The sequence below is a fragment of the Trachypithecus francoisi genome, unplaced genomic scaffold, assembly GCF_009764315.1.
Source record: "Trachypithecus francoisi isolate TF-2019V2 unplaced genomic scaffold, Tfra_2.0 Lachesis_group0, whole genome shotgun sequence".
In the NCBI taxonomy this organism is placed as follows: Eukaryota; Metazoa; Chordata; class Mammalia; order Primates; family Cercopithecidae; genus Trachypithecus; species Trachypithecus francoisi.
Genome location: NW_022681453.1, coordinates 147,432,286 through 147,451,718, shown reverse-complemented (window position 1 = coordinate 147,451,718; position 19,433 = coordinate 147,432,286). Strand labels below are relative to the sequence as shown.

Sequence of the window (19,433 nt, the reverse complement as noted above, 5' to 3'; positions counted from 1 at the left end):
ATAGATTTCAAGAAAATATTCTGCAAGTCTGAAGTAAAGATCTAGCCTTGACAGGTATGTCACATTGTGATACCTCTTAATAAGCAACATTGTTTGAATACTAGAACATAGAACACACACACACATACACACATCCAGGAGCAGACAGACTCAAGAAATCATGAGCTCACAATCTCTGGGCTTTTGGTACCAAAGCAATGATTCTGATTTCAGGCATTCCAGGGGAAATCCATACAAGGAGAATGAGTGAATGGGCAGGTGTTCAAGTAGAACAAAGAGTATGCTAATTATGGTTTGATTTCTGCATTTTTGAAATGCAACTTAAAATGGCTTATAAATAGTACAAGTCTATCGCATTGTCTTAAAGATATTTTATTTTTATGTCTACATGTATGTATATATACATATATTCACATTCACACACATATACACATTTTATTTCTATTTAGGCAAATGCATTCATACATACATACAATTATATACATACAAAACTGAAAAGTTAAAAGTTTACTATGACCATGACCAGATACATTGTTGTAAATTCAGTACAATCAACTTAAAGCTTGTGGCAAATAAAACAGTGTCATTCTATATAAATTTACATTTAAAAAGCTTTGAGTTTTGTAAGTACAAAGAAAACCATAAAACTTCACATGGGAAAAGCGAGGAGTCTAGTCCTGGAGATTATTTCATATATCTAATAAGGCTGACACTGTAGCAACAGATAAATATTTTTTTGTTACCTCAACAAAGATGAAAGAGAGAATAAAGAAAAGCATTTCAGAAAAACAGGATTTAATTTTTGAATTTAATTTTCCCTATGTAGTGGGAATTTTGAACATAATTTTCCCTCTGTAGTGGTGTCCCTCTTCAGAACCTTAATATCTTAATAAGATAAAGTTTTTATTACTTGCTTGATAAATATCCATCTTACTTAGAATTTTCTTGAGAGAAAAAAAGCCAGAACATAATGACTGGTATTCATTTAAATATACAAACATGTGTCTGTGATGAAATATACGTTGAGGTGTGTATCTGAGGAGTTTATTACAATGAACTGAAATCTTATTATCTGTTGATTAGTATGACTGAATAATCTTTATACATATAAAATACATAGAGAAAAAAGAATATTGTTCTGGTTTGAATATATGTTACAGAACATATTTCCCAATAAAACTAGCATTTCTTAGCTTTCCAAAAGGTTTTCTTATTTTTAATGAAGAACCTAGTGGTAGTGGTATTTTTGTACATCTTCTCTATAGTCAAAATACTGAACTAGACATTGTATTCTGGAGCATAAACAACAGCAAGCAAATTATATACTTTCAGACACTGAATAAAACATTATGACAAATAACAAGTTACCAACAGATTAACATTACAGGGAGGAAAGTAAACATTTAAAATAACTTACTTTGTTTGTCCATGATTAAAACAGTTCTGAAAAAGAAGATCTGATATTAATACACTGTCTACAAGGCCACAAGTCAAATGTAACAGTTGAAACAGGATACTCCAAAACTACAGAGTCACACTCATAGGACATTCCTCTTTATTCATCCAGCCCAGCCTTACCTGGTCTTTTAATCCCTTTGTGCTTGACTGCATTCCCCTTGCTGTGTTTCTGAGCAGGAATTTAGAAATTGTTGGTCAGCTCATGATGGTGAACACATTCTAAAGCCTTTAGGGAAGAGGGTCCAGTGAGGCAGAAAGCCATAAAAACACACTATGAGCTAAGACTCCAAATAGTAACCAAGCTAATAACATCAACCTTCACAACTTGCACAATCTAAAGGAAATGCGTGGTTCAGTTCCCAGTCTCTGGACTTGGGCCCCCGGAATGTTCTAGCAGGAAAGCAAAAAATGTTAATTATCAGGTTATACTACTGCAACTTAGGTCTTGTGGACCTGTTCTTTGCAAATTTGAGAAGGCCTGAGACTACTCTGTGCATTCGGAGATTTTTTTTTTTGCTAGAAAACCCACTCTCAGGAGTCGTCACAGCCATAGCACCTTGACCACCCAAGTGAAACGTTGTACTCGGTATTTATACAGAAACATAAATAGCAGCAAACATTCTACTCAGCATTTCTGCCTTCCAGTGCCTTGATCCGATCCTAGTTTTTCCCAGTACTATTCAGTCACTACGATCTCCATCTCCTATAGATCCTGATGCCCTTCATCCCTTTTAGCAACAATGCATTCGGCAAAACTCTGTTACTCAACATTTTTATCTTGGACCCATGCACATTAACACATACTGCCCTTCCTCTTCCCAGGCCCGCTCCTGTGCTGGCTACCCTTTAACTAAATTCTCTTACTGTGCAATCCTAAGTGATTAGTAAGTCAACCGATCCCTTTACATGCTCAACTAAAATCTAGAATTCCCTAGAAGAAATCACCTTCCTCCTTGCTGTTTCAGAATTACTTTTTGGCCAGGTATGGTGGCTCTTGCCTATAATGCCAGTATTTTGGGAAACTGAGGCAGGAGGATCACTTGAGTCCTGAAGTTTAAGAGCAGCCTGGGCAACATGGAGAAACATTGTCTCTACTAAAAAAAAATTAGCCAAGCATGGTGGCATGTGCCTGTAGTCCCAACTACTCAGGAGGTTGAGGTGGGAGGACTGGTTGAGCCTGGGATATTCAGGCTATAATGAAGTATGATGACTTCACTGCATTCCAGCCCGGGTGACAGAGCAAGACTGTGTTTTAAAATAAAAGTTTTTGTTTTGCTTTTATTATTGCCAACATTAAGCACAAAATTTTATAATCAACTTAAAGTCTTAAGAACATTCCAATTATAGTCACCTCTTAATTACACATACTCAAGATGTTCAGCAATGGTTGAATAATTCAAAATGGGTTTATGTGGTCCTGAAATAAATCAAAAGATGTGTTTGTGTTACTGATTTAACTTCCCAGATTTTCTTAGGACAACAGGAATCCCAGTTTGCATTAACCAGTCAGAAATTAATGCTGTAGATCTCATCAAGCCAGAAAGGTAGAAATATTAAAATTTATACTTTTTTTGCCATTAATCTATAAGATGAACAATAAGCTAATAAACACATGTAACCAAAGTAGACTAAAAGTTTTGAAGACATTTGTGTTTTAGATTCCATCATAGGAAGAACTGTATAAAGAAGACTAAATTCATACATATAAGAGGATATGATTTTTGTCAACCTCACATTTCCACCATCAAAGACTATACTTTAAAATGACAATTTTCTTAAAATATGCTAAGAGTACTTTAACAGATATATCAGAAAAGATGAATAATTCCAGATTAGAAATAAGTAGTACCCTCTAATTAACATACTGGACTACACATCTCTAAAATCTTTACCTGCCCCTTACTTCTTAGAGGATACCTCTCTTGATAACATGCTTAGCTTAAAAAAAAAAAAAAAAAGTTCTATGGCCTTTAACCAATTTTAACAGAAATTGTAAGAAACTAGTGTTTCAGTTATTCTTACTTTCCCTACAATGTCAGAAAAGCACTAAATAATGTCTAAGGGCAAATCCTAAATAAAATGTACGAGAAGAAACATAGGCAAGTTTTTATTTATTTATTTATCTATTTATTTATTTATTTATTGGCAAACAGACTACTCAACTGAAAAAAATTCATAGTTCTGGACTGCAGATCTATATATCTGAAATAAAAAAATTTTGTCATAATTTTAAAAATAATTTTTCTTAGCATTTAGTTGTTTTAGGCTTTCAAGTCCCATGCAAGCCAGAAATAAAGGATGTGCTGCAAAGAAGGGAATTTATAAACCCACGCTATGTATTCTGGTAAACAGTGGTCCCTAACCTTTTTTGGCACCAGGGACCAGTTTTGTGGAAGACATGGACCGATGGAGTTGGAGATGGTTTGGGGATGATTCAAGCACATTACATTTATTGTGCACTTCATTTCTATTATTATTATATTGTAATATATAACAAAAGAATTATACAATTCATTATAAGGTAGAATCAGCAGGAGCCTTGGGCTTGTTTTCCTGCAACTAGACAGTCCCATGTGGGGGTGATGGCAGACAGTGACCAATCATCAGGCATTAGATTATCATAAGGAGCACGTAACCTAGATCCCTCACACACGCAGTTCACCATACGGTTCTTGCTCCTATGAGAATCTAATGCTGCTGCGGATCTGACAGGAGGTGGAGCTAGGCGGTAATGTATGCGAGCGATGGGGAGCAGCTGTCAATACAGATGAAACTTTGCTCACTCACCAGCTGCTCACCTCCTGCTGTGCAAGCCCAATTCCTAACAGGCCACGGACTGGTACTGGTTGGTGATCCAGGGGTTGGGGAGCCCAGCTGTTAAAAATAGGTGGAGGATCTTAAGCAGGGAATTTCAAGTCCTTGACAAATGATTACCAACCATGAATATACATGGTATTTGCCTTTCACAAGGTCAGAGATGATTCTCTTCTTGCACAGAAATACAGGAAAGGAAAAGAAGATTTCAAAACAATGACAATTTCTTCATACTGGCTCTTTTTCTTCCCACTTGTTTACATTGTTCTTCATCTTAAAAGACAAGTTAGTGAGGATGAGACCTACTGGCAAAACTACTGCAGTATAAAATCTGGGTCTTTGCTTTACTACAGGTTTTAGAATTTTAGCATTTATGTAATACCTAAAGCATTAAAAAAGGTATGTAATAAGCTCTGGTACAAAATGTTAAGTGTTCCTTGTACCTGTACATGTGCCAAGTAGATAAAGCACTGTGTGCCAGGTCATTAAAGTCATCCACTATGTGGATGCCTACATTCTTGTTTGCTGTTATAATGATCCTTTGGGTTTTCTCAAGGTTAATGAGTCTATTACAAGATACATGTCACTCAGTTTGGGGAATAACTGGGTGTGCCCTGAATAAATTAATTAATGAGTTAATTAATTTAGCATGATAATTCATAAATAATGCCTTCTACCCCACTTATTTTGTTTTTATTTTCAGAAATACTTCAGAGAAAGAGAAAATCTTTATGCTATACCAAAAAATGCATTAAAGTTATATTGCATATTGTACCATTGGAATAATAATTACTCCAGGATGAACACAGAACTTCAAATACAATCTGATTTTTTTCTAACTCTGTTAACTAAGACTTTGGAGGAAACTGAGGCACCTTATTTGCATACAAGTACACCTCTTAAAATTTTTCTATCAGAAATCCTAAGTTCTCATTGTTTCTCTGGACTATTTGACAACTGTAACCTCTACTACCATGAAGAGGAAGAAACAGCACAGGGGATTTCCAGTTCTGGCTTCACAATTCATAGTACAATGAAACTCTTTTGACCCATCTCTTGAGGTCCTGAAATTTTTATCTTACTGCTTTCAAAAAGTATTAACGTAAAATCTGGAACCCAAAGGGGAAGCATACTTAATTTTGACAGTTCCTAAAACTAAAATTTGTTTACCCACACCAGATTTGGATTATTTATTTAAATTTACTTGTTAATTGGCTAAGAACAACCTCCTTCCCTCATTCCCTCAAAACAGAGGGTAAAGCATTTCACATTCTCTTCAAGTCCCAAGATAGGGATATATGTTTTGAATTATTTTAGCAAAATGCTACTGCCCTGAAAACAATCACAAGAATTCTAGGTCCCTAACTTCCTCCCAATAACTGAGAATATAGATACTAGGCTAGAGGGAAGGGAGGAATTTCAAGTAGGCCAGGAGATTACACAGGTAAGTCATGAATCAAATAACTTTCATGTCATTTGGGTTATGTTTGTATGCAAACTTCGGTGGCTCAAGCCTGTAATGCCAGCACTTTGGGAGGCTGAGGCGGACGGATCACAAGGTCAGGAGATCGAGACCATCCTGGCTAACAGGGTGAAACCCCGTCTCTACTAAAAAGTACCAAAAACTAGCCGGGCGAGCTGGTGGGCGCCTGTAGTCCCAGCTACTCAGGAGGCTGAGGCAGGAGAATGGCGTGAACCCGGGAGGCGGAGCTTGCAGTGAGCTGAGATCCGGCCACTGCACTCCAGCCTGGGTGACAGAGCGAGACTCCGTCTCAAAAAAAAAAAAAAAAAAAAAATGTTTAGTTAACATCTAAGAAGGAAAAATATTCATCTTTTGAACTCGGGTTTTGGTAAATGTTAAGCTTAGAAAAAACTGATACATTTAAGCAAATGGGTGGGGCAGGCAGGTGGTGAGGCTTTTGAGTATACAGCACATCATACCTGTAAGCTATGGAATGAAACTGAGGTGATTGAGGCTGATTATAAATGCAAAGTACCTTGTAACAAGGAGTCATTCCATAAAAATCCTCTTGCATATTTTATGCTTAACAAACAAAATAAATATGCTTAAAACCAGTTTAGGATAGCCTTTTATAGCATTTTATAGTAAACCTTAAATAAAAATGTAGATGATACATCAACTAGGACCAAGTGAGATGGTAGTGATCTACAAAACTAAAAAGTAAAAAAAAGAGACAAAGGAAACAGATATTGAATCAGTTATTCTCATTTGATTGCTTTACTACTCTGAAAAGCCTTTCCTGACAACCCAGAGCTCCCTCACAAATTTGAGTTGTTTCCTTTCCTCCTAATAAATGGTGAAACTAAACCCATAGAAATAAAAGTGACTTTAATAAATGTGATACAGCTCACTAACTAGCTGAATTAAGATGATCAATAATTCATATTCTTTGCACTGATGTCTCTAATTCACTGAAAAAAGGAAGACTGACACCTTTCAGTGAAATTTGTTAAAAGACTCTTTTAAGGTATCTTTCTTATGTAAGACAGAAAAGGCTTGAATTTCAATTTACTCCTGTACCACTTAGCTTTAACTAGGCCAGGTGCTAAGTTCATGTGTTGGAAACTTAATTTCCAGTGCAACTGTGTTGGGAGGTGGGGCCTAATAAAAGATGATTAGTTCATAAGCACTCTACCTTCATGAATAGATTAATATTGTTATCTTGGGAGGGGGTTAATTATTGCCAGAGTAGTTGTTAAGTTCCACTCTCTCTTGCTGTCTTGCCCTTTCACTTTCCACCACGGGATGATGCAGTAAGAAGACCCTCACTAGATGCTGGTGCCTACATACAGTCATGCACCACCACAACAGATCACATATATGATGATGGTCCCGTAAGATTATTTTTACTGTACCTTTTCTATGTTTAGATACATAAATACTTGACATTGTATTATACTTGCCTACAGTATTCAGCACAGTAACATGCTATATAGGTTTCTAGTCTAGGAGCAATACCTTATTCCACACAGTCTAGGTCTAGTAGGCTGTCTGCCACCTCACTGGTCATTCCTTTGCTTGAATGAGCCAAGTTCCCCCCAGCCCAGGACTTCTACCTGTGAAGTTCCCTCTGTCTATAATGCCCTCCACCACTACACACACACACACACACACACACACACACACACGTCTATAGACTAATTGATTTGAGACTTCCTTCAGCTCTCAGTCTGACTCTCCTCAACACCCCCCACCCCACCACCCCAGCCTAAATAGAAGGCTGGCTATACCATCCAGGATTGTGTAAGTAAATTCTATGATGTTCTCCCAACCACCAAATTGCCTCATGATGCATTTCTCAGAATGTACTCCTGTCCTTAAGCAACACATGATTATGTTGTACTTCCTAGCCTCCAGAACTGTAAGAAATAAATTTCTGTCCTTTATAAATTACCAAGTCTCAGGTATTCTGTTACAGCAGCAGACAACATATGGAGACATCATTTTTTTCTAATGACTTATTAAAAGAACATATGGAAAACTGAAGAGCGCAACTGTTCTGATTAACTGAAAAGTGTTTTGGCTTTTTAATTTAGCACTATTCAGGGTAGTGCTATAGAGTGTGTATATACACAGATACACATATATACATATAGAAATACTTCCTATATAAATATTCACTAAATATAAAGCTGGTGTGGTTTTTAAGGAATTAATTAAAGGCATAGAGCATGCAAAGCACTATACCAGGCACTAGTGCACAATACCTAGACACTAGGGAGACAGACAATTAAGAATGAAAGATTATTAGAAACACTCTAAGTGCTATAAATAAAATTAATGTTGCTACAAGAAAGGGTTATGGGATCGAGACCATCCTGGCTAACACGGTGAAACTCTGTCTCTACTAAAAAATACAAAAAACTAGCTGGGCGAGGTGGCGGGAGCCTGTAGTCCCAGCTACACTGGAGGCTGAGGCAGGAGAATGGTGTAAAACCTGGGAGGCGGAGCTTGCAGTGAGCTGAAATCCCGACACTGCACTCCAGCCCAGAGTCTGAAAAAAAAAAAAAAAAAGAAAGAAAAGTCAGACAGGGAGCTGAAGGAAGTCCCAAATCAACTAGTCTATGGAGATATGGTGGCGGGGGGGGGGGGGGGGGGGGGGGGTGTTGGAGGGCATTATAGAGAGAGGGAACTTCATAGATAGAATTCCTGAGCTGGAGGAACTTGCCTCATTCAAGGAAAGGAAGACCAGTGAGGTTACAGAGCAGAAGAGGGAGACATTCTTAGAGATGAAGATGGAGAAGTACATAAGCGTCTGCTCACACACATTTGATGTCTCTCCACCTGTACTCTAAGCTCCTTTACAGATCTAAAGGCAGTTTGATCTATAAACCAGCTACTTTACATGCCACTTTGCTATCCAACTGCAGAAATCCACTCATTTCCCTTTATATGTCTTTTTCATTTCCCTGCATTTTCTCGTTGTTCAAACCCCTACTATTGTTGTAAACAGGGTGGCATTAAGGGAAAGGTTTGCTCTTAGAAAAAGTTCAAGAAAGGAGGCCCCAAACTTCCTGACACGTTTAAGTGTCACTTGTAGTAACCATGTATCTCAATGTGATAAGCCAGAAAAAACAAAGACTGCCTATTTCTGGAACTGGGAAGTGGCCATGCCAAGACTTCCAGGAATAACAGTGCATGAATGAAACCACATGGGAACCAGAGAGTCAGCTTGGAGAAGCAGGAACTTTGTCAAATATTTAAAATAATAAAAGCTAACTTTCACTGAGTACTTTCTGTGGTGCCAGGCACTGCTCTAAGAACTTTACATTAATACATATAATACTTTGTGGCTCTTTTAATAGTTACACAATTTCAGAGATGAGGCAATGGAAAGAACATATATGAAGAAAGTGGCTGACAGTCCACAGATGTGAAGCAGTAGGGGCCGAATTTAAAGTCGGGGAGCCTGACTGGAGCTAATGGTCTTAGGAACCGTGCCAGATACCGCCGCTATCTTTTCTAAGCTTGTATTGTAGAAGGTTTAGCATAGATGTGGGCTCCAGGCGGACTTCAGTGAATACTTACTGATAAATGACAGCTTGCAGGCTGTATTAACCGTCCCTTCTAACAGCCCCACTATGCTGGCACATGCTCCCGAGCCCAGTCTCTGCCCAGGATTCATGGCCGCTCCTCTGCCTGTAAAGCAGTGTGGCTAAGGGGAAGCCGAGCCCCGCGAGGCGTTTTCAGGCAGGACACCCTTTGTCATTCAAATGGTTCTGGGTGAGTCCAGGTGCCGCTGGGCCGCCTGGGGCCCCTTGCCGTGCATCTGCTCCACTTACAGGGTCCCTTTCACAGGCCTCTTGCATTTCTGGCCCCAGCCTTCACCCCACATCCTACACCCCGAGAGCAACAAACAACCGGCTGGCCCTCGCGCCCGTTCCCCCTAAGTTGGCCTCCACACCTGACCCCGGCCCTGGCCCCAGCGCAGGCTCCGCGCAGTTCCCGCGCCCGAGCCCCCGGGAGGCGGCAGAGAAAGCCGCTCGCGCACCTGTGGCTGCCGCTGTTTCCAGAGAGCCGGGGCCAGGCGGTGGCTTCCTCTCCTGCGCCTCTAGACTACCAGGCACAGCTGCTGCGCAACCTTCTCTGAAGTCAGCCGGAACAGGGTTTGCGAGTAACCCTTGCGCCAACACCCGCGGCTCCTGGTTTCGTTTCCTGGATCTTACGTACACAACACGGTTTCCTTTTCCTGGTTCCCGCGCTGGCGCCCAGGGACCCGAGAGGACTACTGCAGGATGAAGAAACTGGAGGAGGGACTGCACCCACCACCAGGTGTGAGGCCCCTCCCCTACCCTCGACTTGCTTTCTTGCTCATTGGAGAGACTCCAGAGACTTTTGTCCGATGGTCAAGGAGAGGAACTGGGACTCCGTCACTAACAGGAACTGGAAAGTCATCAGGTGGGGAGTGACCTCCCCCGGGAACTTTCTTTACTCTGACTTTGACCTCCATCCCTCGGAAGCCCGTGACTTTTCAAGGCGAGGGAGCAGGGGCAGCTTAGACTACAAATGAGGAGGGGTCAAAATTGTTTTTCTTTATGGTGTCTTTTCTTTCTTGCTGTCTTTTCTTTCTTGCTGTCTTGCTCTTTCTTTCCTTCTATTAAATTATGTGATATTATTATTTCTTATTTTTAAGCAATTATTTGAATGTTTTCAAGAGCTCACCTTATTTTTAAATAAATATTGTTCCTTTTTAAACTAAAATAGTTTTTATTGTCTGTATTTAAGTTATGTGTACGACATAATCCATCAACTCCTATAATTACACATTTCCCCCCTTGGGGCAAGAGCAGCTCTAATTTACTCATTTAGCATAAATCCTGAATACCACTATCATTAACTATAGCCCTCATGTTGTACATTAGGTCTTCCCATTTGTTCATCCTATATGTTTGTAACTTTGTATTCTTTGACCTAAATTTCCCCATATCTCCTGACCCTACTCCAACCTGGATGACCCTGGATAAACCGGTGGTCCCCAACCTTTTTGGCACCAGGGACCAGTTTCACGGAAGAGGATTTTTCCATGGACCAGGGTCGGGTGGCAGACGGTTTCAGGATGATTCAAGCATATTATATGTATTCCGCACTTTATTTCTATTATTGTTACATTGTAATATGTAATGATGCTGTCAGTGCAGACATATTTGATGACATGGTGGCCTTCAATAATTGCTTCTATGTGTTCTTTGTGTTCATGTTTTCATGGTTTCTGTTTTTTTTTTTAAACAAAACAAAAACTCCAAAGCCTTGTCTTTTAACGCAGGGCGCTTGGTCTCCATGTGGCAAAGCAGTTTTGCAGGTTTTGAGGCTTCATTGGATAGTCGGTCATCACATGTTATACAAAGCAGGGTTGGAGAATGTGAACCACCTGTTGCAGTGAACCTGTAATTTAAGTAGGACTCTTGGCATTTTCCTTTAAATGTGGCTTTCTTTTTGTTAGCAGTCTTAGAGTCTTCTGTTGTCTCATCATTGGGTTTTTCCCCATTTTCAAAGAAGCTGTCCAGTAATGTTTGTTTTTCACTCATTTTGGCTAGGCTTAGCTTGTGGGCTTAGCAAAACTGTGACTAAGACAAGTGCACAGTGTGGGAAAGAGGTGTGGATGGAAGTGGTAAAATAATGGGTGGGCCATGCACAGACTAAAATAAGTGTTGGATTCTGACTGAAAGCCCGCCACCAGATGCAGCTATACAATTGAAGTACATCAATTTTCCACTATAAAGCCTGCCTCCAGACACGGCTTAATTGCCACTTGTCACCTGCCCCTCACTGATAGGGTTTTGATATGAGTCTGCAATCAATGTATTTATTATGGTCTCTGTGCAGTCAAAACTCTCTGCTAATGTTAATCTGTATTTGCAGCTGCTGCCCAGTACTAGCATCACTGTCTGGGCTCTACCTAAGATAACCAGGCATTAGATTCTCATAAGGAATATGCACCTAGATCCCTCACATGTGCAGGTCTGTGGCCTGGGGCTTGGCGACCCCTGCTATAAACCACCGCTGTATATATTTGACCTTTTCTTAATTTCATATAAATGAGAATGTACAACATTTTTCTTTCTGTGTCTGGTTTATTTCATTTATCATAATGCCTTCCAGGTCCATCCATGTGATAGCACCTGGCAGAATTTCCTTCTTTTATAAGGCTGAGTAATATTCCATTGTGTGTTTCTGTGTGTGTGTATACACATACAATGGAATATATGTATCTTTCTTCATACATTTGTCCATTAATGGACACCTAGATTATTTCTATTATCTTAACTATTCTGAATAATGCTGCAATGAACATGGGAGTGCAGCTATCTTCAGGAGATGGTGATTTCATTTTCTTTTGGTATATACCCAGAAGAGGGATTTCTGGGTCATATGGTAGTTCTATTTTTAATTTCTGTAGGAACCTCCATACTGTTTTCCATAATGGCTGTACCAGCCTACATTCCCACCAACAGTGTACAAGGATTCTCTTTTCTCTACACCCTTGCCAACACTTGTTATCTCTTGTCTTTTTGATAATAACAATCCTAATAGGTATGACATAGTATCTCATAGTGATTTTGATTTGCATTTTTCTGATGAATAGTGATGTTGGGCACATTTTCATATACCTGTTGGCTATTTTTAATGTCATTTTTGAAGAAGTGTCTATTCAAGTCCATTTCCCATTTTTAAATTGGGCTATATTTTCTTGCTATTGAGTTGTATAAGTTCTTTATAAATCTTAGAAACTAAACCCTTCTCTGATAACATGGTATGCAGATATACTTTTTTCCAAACTATAGGTTGCCATTTCATTTTGTTGATTGTTTCCTTTGCCGTGCAGAAATTTTTGGTTTGATGTAGAAATAATATTGTTAAAATTTTCATGCTACCCAAAGTAATATATAGATTCAATGCAGATTTGTATGAAGCCACAAAAGACCTCAAATAGCCAAAGCAATTCTGAGAAAAAAAATTGAAGTCGGAGAAATAACACTTCCTAATTAAAAATTATATTACAAATTTATATAAAACAGAATGACACTAACATTAAAACAGACATGTAGACCAATGGAACAAAATAGCTCAGAAATAAATCCAAACATACATGGTCAACTAATTTTTCACAAGGGCCCCAAGAGAACACGATGAGGAAAGGATAGTCTCTTGAATAAATGGTGCTGGGAAGACTGGATTTTCACATACAAAACAATGAAATTGGACTGTTTTCTTACACCACACAAACAAATCAAAAACAAAACGGATAAAAGACCTACATGTAAGACCTCAAACCATTAAAATCCTGGAAGAAAATATAAGAGAAAAGCTCCTTGACATTTACCTTGGCAAAGATTTCTTGACTATCACACCAAAAGCTCAGGCTACAAAAACAAAAATAAATAACCGGGACTATATCAAATGATATTTTAAATATGTTTTGGAAATCAAACCAACCAGATTTGCTTAGAATGTTTAATTTTCCAGCCCCGCAGCTGGCACAGAGACATGTAATAAATAAATATGTATTGAACTGAAGTAATAATTATTTTCCCTTAAAATTTGTTACTTGCAAAAGTAATGTGATTTTTCAAACAATAAAGCTGCAAATGCAGAAAAGAAGTGAAATCTTGTCCTTTTCACTCCCTAGTTTTATTCCCATTATCTTAAACCCATGTTTGAAGATTTACTAAGAGAAGTGAGAGGAGAGAACAGAAAGGTGGAAAAGAAATTGAGAAAACATGATGGAAAACGGTAGAAGGAAAACTGAACCACCTAGGTTTGATCTCTTTGTCTTCAATTTACTATCCCTGTGACCTCATAAAAGTTACCTGACAGCCTCCATGCCTCTTTACGAAATCTATCAATGAGGGTAGTAATAGTATCTACCTCATAACATTTTTCTGAAGCTCCAGGAAGTTAAAATACATAGAAGGTTTAGGGTGGTGCCTGCCACAGGGTAAGCATTGGCTTTGGGTTTACTGATGAACTTCTGCTGCAGAAGGGCAGGAGGCTGTAGAATTCCAGTAGCTTTCATTTTCTATATTTTTCAACCTCTCCTTCCCTGATGAATAGTGTATTTTTGACCCAAAACTTTTCTGTCAATTTTACACAGAAGAATTATCCTATCCTTTGCTTAGGGTGGTACCACATTCTCTTCGTGGAGGTAGTAAGTTAGGCTGGGTGAACTGGCTTGTGAATAGACCTTCAAGCATCCTCGATTTACTTTCTAATTCATAAATTTGTTTTTTTTTTTTTTATTTGACATCACTAAGTCCTCAACCTCTTTGGATTTCTGTGGCGTTAAGGTGGATCTCCTGAATCTTATGTTCCTTTTTACACACTTTAGGTTGTGATTTTCTGAGTCTTGCAAAATCAGTTTCCACTTTTGCCTCTTCCTTCCATTTTCTCAAATTTGTTGCAATCTCACTCATTATAGTAAATTCTTATCTTTTCATAGTCTTTGTGGCATTTACAGCTTTTGGGTTCTTTATTTTGTTTTAACTGTTTTCATTTTCATTTTATTATAATCTCTGAAGAAAGGTAGCATATTTAATTAGAAAACATCCAGGTACCATATAAATTATTGTTTGCCTAAATAAAGCTCACTATTTGCTTTGACATAGTAAAATAGTGGTTCTCATATTTTAGCATGCATAAGTAGCACTTGGAAATCTAATTAGAACTAAATTTGCAGAGTCCCATCTTTAGAGTTTCTGATTCAGTGAGCACAGGTTGTGCTTTGAGAATTTGCTTTTCTAACAATTTTCCATATGATGCTGATGATTCTTTTCAACAGACCACATTTTAAGAAGCATTTGCTGAAAGAACTCTATTTTTTTCAGGTATTGTGGAACAATGCATCATAAGAGGAGGGTCATAGCACAAAGGATGAATTTTGAGTAGTAGACAGTCATAGTGATTCTATTCTCCTTTGACTGTAACTTGTATAATTGAGGCATATAATTTATATTTAGCTAAGGGAAAATCTTCTTGAGGGCTTCTAGGAAAGGGTTTACTGCTTACATTTGTGTGTGTGTGTGTGTGTGTGTGTGTGTATGCATGCATACACACATAGATACACATACAAGTATATATGTGCCTCTTTCCCTCTTGTATAAGACAGTGATATGTGGAATTATGACAGTTATCTTCAGATGACAGAATATGAGAGAACAAGTCTTAAGGATGGTGGATCCAAGATGTTCTACATATCTTTCTAAGGACACGTGATGCACTGATGACTCACTACACTCATGGAGGACTCACATACTTCAGATGACTCATTACATGAAAGCTGGCTTGTGGTTATAAACTCTATAGATATTTCTCTTTGCTCTTGACCTGATTTCATATTCAAGCAAGCTTCTTTATTGCTGTTCTCTTCTGCATGGTGGGGTTTCTTTTTAATTTTATTCTATGGTTGTAGTTCTTTGTGATTATGGCTTTTTGTTTGAGCTATCAAAGTTTATTTGTAGTCAAAATCATTGTACTACTGAGGGTTTTAATCGTATACCTTCTGAAATCTTTAGTGCTCTTAACTCTCTTTCTGGCTTAGAATCAATACCTCCAAGACTTCCACAGCTCCAAGGAAGAATTGATATAACAGAGCTTTATGGGAAACAGCAGCAGAAGGAAAATTTCACTTTGAATCACTGGTCCTGACAACTGGGTGCCTGAATGTCAACTAAATTACACAAAATCTTCCTTTTTTTTTTTTTTTTTTTCTTGCAGAGTCTTGCTCCATCACCAGGCTGGAATGCAGTGGTGCTATCTCGGCTCACAGCAACTTCCACCTCCCAGGTTCAACTGATTCTCCTGCCTCAGCCTCCTGAGTAGCTGGGATTCCAGGCACACGCCACCATGCCCAGCTAATTTTTGTGTTTTTAGTAGAGATGGGGTTTCACCACGTTGGCCAGGATGGTCTGATCTCCTGACCTCGTGATCCACCCGTCTCAGCCTCCCAATTTTTTGTTAATCAACATTGGGCCATATTATATTGGGTAATGCTGGGGACATTACCATCAACCCCAAGACTTTAATAACAAATAAAATTTTAAAATTAGGCTACAAAACAATTATGTAGAAATGTTCCTCTTTGTAAGTGGAGGACTGTGCTTCACAGCGTCATTTAGGAATCCAGGTTAATGAAAACTCTGGCATCTTTAATATATGGCTTCCCAGGTGGCTCTGGGCTTTGACATTGAGTCTGTAGTCAGAAGATGGGAGAAAAGGGTTATATATGGGAGATTTTTATGAACCACACATGAAATTGACACATATTACTTCTGGTTCCATTGTATTGGTCTGAAGTCAGTTGGATAGCAGCCACACTTAATGGAAAAGGAAGCTGGAGGATGCTGTCTAATATCTGCCCAGAAATACAAGGAAATATGTTTGTGATTAATTAAGAAATATTTACACCATCTTCTGAAGATTTTCACTAAAGAATAAGGCCAAAATAAAAGCCCCTCTTTAACAAACTGCAGCCAGATATATGATCACAAGTATTTACAAAATCTTAAATCCTAGTGCTGTAACAAAAACACTTCCAGAAGTTTGTAATAACCATCATTTTTAGTAAGCCAGATTTTCAATACCCATGTTTTTCAGGTCCCACCGAGAAAGAGAAAATGGACATTTTAGAATAATAATGTATAGACATTACAATTGAACCTATCAAGATTTTCCAAGGACCTTATTGCAAGAGAAAAATATAGAATACATAAGGAGGGTATTAATGCAAAAATAATAGAATTATTTGGGTGAGTTAAAGTCCTAGGAATAAAATTATTAGGTAATCAGTCCTATTTGTTGTTCCTAACAAGTAGTGGTTGAAAATGGAACTAGTATACATGGAGAATGAGGAGTCTGGTATCTATTTTATCCAAACAGGCTTGCAGATAGAATGCAGAAATAAATATGCAACAAACAAGCTTTCTGTAATTCATCAGTTAGTTTGGCAGTACAAAAGTTGTCAGAATCAAAATGGAATCAGTAATGATTCTATTAGGAAAATCCTGACAAATAAAGCCTGGAAAGGCCATGAAGAGAAGGTTCTCATGCTTACATGCCTGATAGGAAAAAAGACTCTACAAAACCACAACCTTGCACAAAGGCCACCACAACCTTACATAAAAAGTCCTTCTGCAAGAACATCTGCCCAGCAACTGCCTGTACAACCTCAGATTGGTATCACCCATCTTATTGATCTTTGTAGCCAATGATAATTTTTAAAAAATAATTATATAATCCTAATTTTTTCTGTTAAAAACCTTTGTCTTTCTTTATATTCCTGAATATGAGCATGGTGTACTACGGTAGGGATACTCTAATTGTAATGCTGTATTCTCAAATAAACATCTTGTCTTTTAGAGAGCCTCTCTCTTTGCTATTTATGTTGATAGCAGTGCTACTAGTTTTAGGTAAAGTATTTTATGGCATAGTCTGGGCTGATATTTAGCAGTTATGTGCCTGCATGCAAGTTATACAAATTGGTTGACACTTATATTAGTGTTTTTTTTTTTTTTTTGTCATTTTTATTGCTGCTCTAACAAATTACCACAGATTTAGCAGCATGTAACAACACAAATTTGTTGCCTCATACTTCTGTATGTCAGAAATCTGGGTAGGCTTCAGTGGTGTATTAGTCAGGGTTCTCTAGAGGGACAGATCTAATAGGGTATATGTATATATATGAGAGGGACTTTATTGAGATGAATTGACTCACATGATAACAAAGTAAAGTCCCATGATAGGTTGTCTGCAAGTTAAGGAGTAAGGAAACCATTGGTGGATCAGTCCGAGTCCCAAAATCTCAAACATAAGGAAGCTGATAGTGCAGCCTTCAGTCCTTGGCCAATGACCCGAAAGCTCCTGGAAAACCATTGGTATAAGCCAAAGAGTCCAAAAGCTGAAGAGCTTGGAGCCTGAAGCTCGAGGGCAGTCCGATGCATCCAGCACAGGAGAAAGACGAAAGCTGGAAGACTCAGCAAGTCTGCTCTTCCATCTTCTCCTTCCTGCTTTATTCTAGTTGTGCTGGCAGCTGATTAGATGGTGCTTACCTAGATTGAGGGTGGGTCTGCCTCTCCCAGTCCACTGACTCAAAAGTTAATCTCCTTTGGCAACACCCTCACAGACACACTCAGGAACAATACTTTGCATCCTTCAATACAATGAAGTTGACAGTCAATATTAACCATCACAAGTGGGTTCTCTGATTTGGGTCACATGAGATTGAAAGCAGGTGTTGGTCAATTGGGCTCTTAATAGTGGGAACCCCTGGAAAGAATCCACTACCAAACCCCTTTAGGTTGTTGGCAGAATCCATTACCTTGAGTATGTAGAACTGAGGTCCTGGCTTCCTTGCTGGTTATCAGCTGGGGAACCACTCTTAGGTCCACAGGGGCCCCTGCATCTCAGGGCCAGCGATTTGTCTGCCCTCCATCTCTGATGCAACTTTTTGACTGCCTCATCTGCTGTTTAGGTCTCATGTGATTACATTAAATCCCCCCTGGATAATCCAGAATGCTATTCCCATCTTAAAGTCAACTGATTGGTAGCCTTAGTTAAATCTAGACTAATGTTTGATCAAATAACCAGGGTAAAGAAAACTTGAGGAGAAATCTTTATAATTCCATCATTCACAGCATGTATTCTAATTGCTCAGCTCCCATGCCATCCCAGTCATACTTTTGGTTATCATTCCTGAATATAATATTTTCCTGATAGCAGTAAGATATGTCGGAACCTTGGTTGTCAGCACTATTCCTCTACTCAGCATTCATGCTTGTGGGAGAACCAGTTGTAATCTTGGTATGACTAGGTATTGAACTCCATTGCAATTGCAGCTGTTTTATCATATAGATGGTTCTGAGTCACTCTCAGCATTCTATCAGAAGTTCTGCAAGCTAACTCCCTATCTGGGAGGCCAGGTTCTCAAGAATCAATCAAGTTAAACTTTACCATCTGTCCTGCCCATAAAAATGCTTGTTTGAAGTTCCAAGATTTGGAAAAATGGTGCTTTTTTGGTGCTTAACCTCGTGCTCACAGGTAATAATTTGGTACAGGTCCACAGTAGCTCCAAATGACCCCAAAAGCTGTCAGTGTCGTATGCTGTGGAAATACTTACTTTGGATTAGAGTTTGTGAAAATTCAAAGTCCATTTTTTGGAGAAGACTTGAGATCTTAAAACATCTCATGTACCCCATAAATATACCTACTATGTACCCACAGAAATAACCCTTGAGTCCTGGAATAACCATAGGATATGAATTTCAGAGGGACCTCTCAAAAGAAGTGCATTTTCTCCCATTACAATAGAGCTGAATCACCTTTGCAGAGTACTTCGAGAACTCTGTATTAGTCCATTTTCACACTGCTATAAAGAACTGCTCAAGACAAAGTAATATATAAAGGGAAGAGGTTTAATTGACTCACAGTTCTGCATGGCGAGGGAGGACTCAGGAAACTTACAATCATGGAGGAAAGTAAAAGGGAAGCAAGGCATCTTGTTCACAAGGTGGCAGGAAGGAAAATGAATGCAAGAGGAACTACCAAACACTTATAAAACCATCAGATCTTGTGAGAACTCACTCGTTATCATGAGAACAGTATGGGGGCAACTGCCCCCATGACACTATTACCTCCACCTGGTCTCTCT

The 19,433-nt window shown here is 38.7% G+C and overlaps 1 protein-coding gene across 6 annotated transcripts in view; it reads right to left on the bottom strand.

The window, feature by feature from the left end:
* The window catches only part of PLSCR1 (phospholipid scramblase 1), a 34,427-nt gene extending 24,269 nt beyond the window's left edge, over positions 1–10,158 (bottom strand). Inside the window, exons 1-3 of one of the 6 annotated variants that reach the window (XM_033212384.1) lie at positions 9,786–9,922; positions 1,579–1,684; positions 1,418–1,443 (exon numbers count right to left, since the gene is read on the bottom strand). In XM_033212384.1, coding sequence (XP_033068275.1) covers positions 1,418–1,430 — 13 coding nt within the window. In that variant the 5' untranslated portion in view covers positions 1,431–1,443; positions 1,579–1,684; positions 9,786–9,922. Of the gene's footprint in view, positions 1–1,417; positions 1,444–1,578; positions 1,685–4,245; positions 4,333–9,785 lie in introns of all 6 variants that reach the window. The other 5 variants (XM_033212385.1, XM_033212383.1, XM_033212386.1 and 2 more) reach the window with 5 other exon arrangements.
* Positions 10,159–19,433: the final 9,275 nt, after the last annotated feature.